The following is a 6,185-nucleotide window of genomic DNA, read 5'->3' as shown; positions in this document are numbered from 1 at the left end:
TAAGAGATCACTGTCCTTAGCTGCCTGATGTCTAATACCTTGAAATCTGTTCTTTCATGAGATTTTGTGTTTTTTATATGTTGGGTTGTTTCAAAATGAGAGGATAAATCTGGTCCTGGTTACTCTATCTTGGCCAGAAATAAAAATTATACAGTCATATTTAACGCCAGAATACTATTCAATAGATTACTTTTTGCTTTCTGATTATCCACTATTAAAAAACAAGCATTTATAAACAGATTTTTTTGTACTAGATCTTGTTAATCCTAAGAATCATACAGGGAAATTTTAAATAATGCTGACTCTTAAACCCACTCTTTAGATTTAAGCTCAGGAGGCCGGGAATGGAGCCCAGAAACCTGTACTTTTTAACAGGCTCCCTTGCTAGAAAGTGGCCTTGAATTTGAGATGATTAAGGGTGGGGACTGCATCTTTTATTTTTCACTAGAGAATAACACTGTTGGAAAGCTTCATAAAAATATCTGATACTTTATACTCTAACTTAATTTCTACCATTCCACGAACTATAACTTTGCATGGTTCCTATTTTGCAGTTTTCAGAAGTGGTAGGCGAGCAATGTGAAAAATTGGTTTATCAAAATGTTTCTAGTCCTAAGATTCAATTATAATATTCAAGTTTCATTTCCAACTTGTGCATTCAATCAGCATGTGTGGAACTAAGAGAAGTGTTCCTGGAAAAATGCTGTAAATTAGTGTGTAAGTCAAATCTAATTTCATAAGGGAAATGATAGTACAATAGAGGTTCTACCCTTGAAACTAATAGATTTATGTATTCATTCAACCAACATTAACATGCACTTACTATGAGGCAGGCACTCTGCTAGGTACAATAGCAAATGAGACTAAAAGGGTCTCTCATGGCCAGGGGAAGTTTACCTCAAACTAACTGTAGTTAACATTTATTATTCTGTAGATCCCAAACATTTCTCTGTAGAGAGGAATTGATTCATGTTCTCTCTGTTCCCAAGTTCACAAATTCTAGGGAAGGGACTGGCATAGCTTGGGTTAGGTGCCTACTCCTGAACCTACCAGCTTAAGGGGGGATATTAGGAAGGTTATACTCCTGGCCTTTCCCTGTTTATATAAGTCTTTCCTCTATTTTGTAAGCTAGTTCAAGTTTGGTTTTTGTCACTTGCAACTATGGGATCCCAGTCAATAAAAAAAAAAAAAAAAAAAAAAAAAAAAAAAAAAAAAAAAAAAAAAAAAAAAAAAAAAAAAAATATAATATTAAACCAGCAATAAAAAAAAAAAAAAATTATAAGTATGATGCTACGAATGGGAAAACACAGGGTGTATAGGAGTATATCACCCTTGGGGAATGGACACATTGTAGAGGATCTGAAAAACAAAAAAGATCATATAGGAATACCTTGCACTGTAATATAATGCTTTGAATAAAGTGACTAAGAAAGCAAATAAAGTTGTATTAAATATATTAGAGATTTATACTCTATTATTGAAAATATATATTTTATATTTCACATAAAATAATTCCTGTTTTCATGGCAGCCTGTCAAAAAAAGAGAAGAAATATACATCTTCACTAAGATCACAGAAGACAGAAGAACTTTTGGAAGGAGACTTTTAGGGGAGACTCAAGACCATTTAATACTTTCTGAAAAAGTAACTCAAGGATGTAGTTTTATGCTTTTATTGTCTATGTTTCTATGTAGTGAGTCTTCACACAATCAAGCAACTGTCATTGGGCTGCTTGAGAACATAATGATCCCAAGACACTTTGAGGCCTCCTTCTTGCGGTCCCTTCTACCTTCTTATATGCTTTGCTTGGCTGAACATCACCCCTTCTTCTCTCCTCTCCAGCTCTGTCATAACTGGGTTTGTTAAATAAACTATGCTAAGGTACAAATTTACTTGTTTAATGTAGCCAGCCCTGTGGAATGTGAGTTCCAGTAAGGGGCAGTGTCTTATCTGACAATAGATCACTGGCATCTAATAAGAGTGATTTGCACTTAATAGGGACTTCAAAAATATTTGGTGAATGAGTGAATGAATATATAAAACAAATGAATGGAATATTAGATTTTCAGAGCTAGGTGGGATCTTGGGGAACATTAATTTAGTCAACTATGCTTTTAGAGATGAGCCAACTGAGGCCCACTGACATGAAGTGATTTGCCTAAGACACCCAAAACCTGCTGTAGCCTGCGCTCTTAAGCCAAAGAGTTGCCTGGACAGTACCAGAAGGGGTGAGGTGATCTGCATGCTACCTGTTTGCTGCAAGATAACACTGCACAACTGGCAAAGATGACTAAATGAGAATTAGGACCAGAAATGTCTAGAGCTGAGGGTTCTCCAAAAGTCATGGTCATAGGATCACTGCTTTATAACTTTTCCCTTAATCTAAAAGGCAACTTTTAGAAGTAGTTCATTTATTTTTCTATATTCTAATATCCTTTTTCTATGGCCTGAGGAAAAAGATATGAATGTATAAATTTGAATTTTTTTTCCTCTTCTAAAGATATAGTTTCTCCTCCAACTTGGAACTTATCCGATGTTCCCTGTCTCACTGCCCATTCAGTTGTAGAAGCCTAAAGCTTAAGGGCTGTCCTTGATCCTTGCTTCTCCCTCAGTCCCATTGTCAATCCATTGTTAAGGCTTTCTGATTTTACTTACTCTTTCATTATTTCTTAAATGTGCTCACTTCTTTCCATCTTGACATCCATCCCTCAAGTTCAGAGTTCCATCATATCTGCCTTGCACTACTGCAATAACAGTCTCTTAACTGGTTTCTGTACATCCACTCTTGACCCCTCTCACACATTCTCTAGAGCGATACTTCAAAAATAAAAATATGATATTATCTCCCTGCTTAAAAGTCTTCAGTAGCCTCCCATTGTTTTCAAGATAATAAACAGAATCCTTAACATGTCTTCCAACACTTGTGTGATTCTGTTCCAGCCACTCACCTTGCTGTCTGCAGTTCCGCTGTGGTGCCTTCTTTCCATTGGGAAATTATGATAAGAGCCTTTTTACTACCAGGTTTACACATGTGCTGTTTGGTTTGCCTGAATGGTATCCCCCTGCTTCCTCTCACTCCCCTTGCTCTGTTAACATAAAGGAGCCTTTCCTTGATCTTCTCAATCTACAAGAATTCTATAAGAATGGTGAGGCAAGGTTCAGCATCAATTCTATTCCAACTCTACTCCCAAGCACTGAGTAAACTGATTCTTATTAAGTAGGTAGATGGGAACGGAAGAAATTTCATTCCAGCAATGTTACTCAGTTTTTTGAATGCCTTCTTAATTAATCTTCCTCTAATTCTATTGAAGACAAAAGATCTGAAAACTATAAGATTTATAAAAGGATGATGATTTTTACAATGTTACTAGACATTCTCTTTCTCAATACCAATATCAATATTTCAAATTGTCTCTTTCTTTGCTGCCCCAAAGGTTTTTACACTCTGGAGGAATGTTCCAGTATGTTCCCCTTTTTTTTGGTTGAAGGGCAATTGTGAAAGGAGAGGTGAGAAAGAGAACCAGCATGCCTAAGACATAGTGTCAGGCAGAACAATTCTAGAAAAGAAGAGCAGGGGGGAATTGAAGATCTGGAAACTGATTTCTTTAAAACTATCCATGTCTTCCTTCTTTCCTCAGCTCCTAGTAGTATAGGTTGAAGTTAGCTGATCTAACTCATGCTGGGATTTTATGAGAGTATTGAAAACTTTATTTTCCTACTTACCATTGGTTCATCTGTGTTCTTTTGGAACTGTACCAGCCGAACTCTGGTCACATTCTCCATATCCATGTCTCCGTTAGCGCTTTCTGGAGAATCGCCGTTTAAATAGGGAGAGGTGGGAGGAGGTGTGACCCTCAATGCTTCATCACTGTAAACTTCATGTGCCACTACGTCGTGAGTCTGAAGTAAGGCCTAGTGTTTTATAAAGAAAAAAATATTAATAACATTACTATTTCAGCAGAAATTTATTTTTATCTATCTATTTATTTATTTTGCGACAGGATCTCACTCTGTCACCCAGGGTGGAGTGCAGTGGTGCGATCTCAGTTCACTGCAGGCTTCACCTCCTGGGCTCAAGTGATCCTTCCTCTGCAGCCTTCTGAGTAGCTGGGATCACAGATGCATGCCACCACACCCGGCTAATTAAAAAAAATTTTTTTTCATAGACATGGGGCTGACAAATTTATTATATAAACATATATCGTTCTTTTCCTCTCAAAGGTATCACTCATCTAAAGAGAACATAAAGTGCGTAATATCGACATACAACTATATCTCAATTTCTTTGTGACAAACAATCATGATGAATAGATTTTTTAAAAACATGAGTGAATGAATGAGTGAATCAATGAAGAGATGTGTTTATTGATTATCTGGGTCAGAGGTGTTACCAACTAACTTGTTCAAATAAAGGCAAATGGTACAATTTCAAATAATTTAGCCAAAAGAATCCTCAATGAATAGAGTTGGCAAATTTGTACTGGGGCTTAGAATGGAAACAAATTTAAATAGAAAAGGTTCAATAATTGGTGTATTGAGCAAATATCTTTCATCAATGGCATTTACAATGACACTTCTATATAACCCAAAGGATGAAGATAATTTATAGTATATAATTTAGTAAAAGAAAAAATATATACACAGATGTATCTTAAAAATGTGATCTTCTAAAATATCACACATGATATGGAAGTCAAACTCTAAACATGTTAAATGTTTTTGTTCATTTTATTTTTTGGAGCACTTGTTCAAATAAAAAATAAGTTTAGAATTATTATTAAGACTTCTTTTTGCAAAGCCTATTAACAAAGAGAAAGTGATTTCCTTGTACTGACATCTCTATTTGTCAGCTTGGTGAACTTCAATAATAAAATGTCCCTTATGTCCCTAAAAAAGAATGTTCTTCTACTCACCACACGGTTTGTGCCATCATAATAAACACTTTTTAATAAGCATGAATATATGAATATTTCTATTTCAAAGAGAATTTATAGCTATCAGAATGTTTGGAGCTTTACACAGATTATATTTTCTTGTGTGCTAACTATAAATTTGGTTCTATTTTAATTTGTGATCTGTGTGGTAATGAGATAACTGCAGATAATAAAATGCAATTAAAATTGCTTTAAAAGTATAACTCATAATATCTGAAATTAAGTTATTTTATTAAAAGACTTAAAAAAGTCATGACTTGGCTATTTTAATTTTAAAGGCATGCAGATAAGAAAAAAAAAAAAAAAAAAGAGGTAACAATCTGATAAAATCAGAAAGAAGATGGTGCTGATTTGTCACCAGTAAAGAATATGCTTTGAGCAATATACACAGTTGGTTTTCTGATGGAAATGGCAGATATTTCCACAGTCTCAGACAGCTGGTGTAAACTGGGATTTGGGTGAGGAGCACCAAGGGGCACTAAGCAATACATGGCTTGAAAGTAGGGCTCCACAGTGGCCTTGGGGAGCTTGGCTTCACCAGTGCCCTGACTGCACACTGCAATGGTACTCCTGAGCCCAAGTATAGAGGCTGTGCTATGTGGGCAAATCCCTCTTCTTCTGATTTAATTGTGGTCACTTTAGAAACTAAGATTTAGGGCAAAAAGCAAAAATCAGTAACAGAAAAACTGGAACCTTTCATTTGCTAAAATTATGTTTGTCATATCACTGCAGCCTTGACCTCTTGGGCTCAAGTGAGCCTCCCACCTCAGCTTCCCGAGTAGCTGGGACCACAGGCACATGCCACCACACCCAGATAATTGTTGTATTTTTTGTAGAGACAGGGTTTCGCCATGTTGCCCAGGCTGATCTTGAACTCCTGAGCTCATGCAATTCACCCGCCTGGCCTCCCAAAGTGCTGGGATTACAGGCCTGTACACATTCTTTTAAATTATATAAGCAAACATTTGTATTTAATGCATTATTTACAAGGAAGGATAAGCCCACAATCATAAAATAATACTCAAATTGGACTTTAAAAGAAAAATGCTAGGCTTGGCTCAGTGGCTTATGCCTGTAATCCCAGCACTTTGGGAGGCCGAGGTGGGCAGATCACAATGTCAGGAGTTCGAGACCACCCTGGCCAACATGGTGAAACCCCATCTCTACTAAAAATACAAAAATTAGCCAGGCGCGGTGGCAGGCCCCTGTAATCCCAGTTACTCAGGAGGCTGAGGCAGGAGAATCACTTGA

General features: G+C 36.5%; 1 protein-coding gene across 1 annotated transcript in view; it reads right to left on the bottom strand.

Annotated features, from left to right (window-relative positions):
• LOC108294955 (peripheral plasma membrane protein CASK-like) overlaps nt 1-6,185 on the bottom strand; it is an 87,693-nt gene that overhangs the window by 55,492 nt on the left and 26,016 nt on the right. Inside the window, exon 7 of the mRNA XM_037734405.1 lies at nt 3,724-3,912. Coding sequence (XP_037590333.1) covers nt 3,724-3,912 — 189 coding nt within the window. The remainder of the gene's footprint in view (nt 1-3,723; nt 3,913-6,185) is intronic.

Source organism: Cebus imitator, unplaced genomic scaffold (genome assembly GCF_001604975.1).
Source record: "Cebus imitator isolate Cc_AM_T3 unplaced genomic scaffold, Cebus_imitator-1.0 Scaffold613, whole genome shotgun sequence".
NCBI classification, from domain to species: Eukaryota; Metazoa; Chordata; class Mammalia; order Primates; family Cebidae; genus Cebus; species Cebus imitator.
This window is presented reverse-complemented; position numbering and strand designations above follow the sequence as displayed.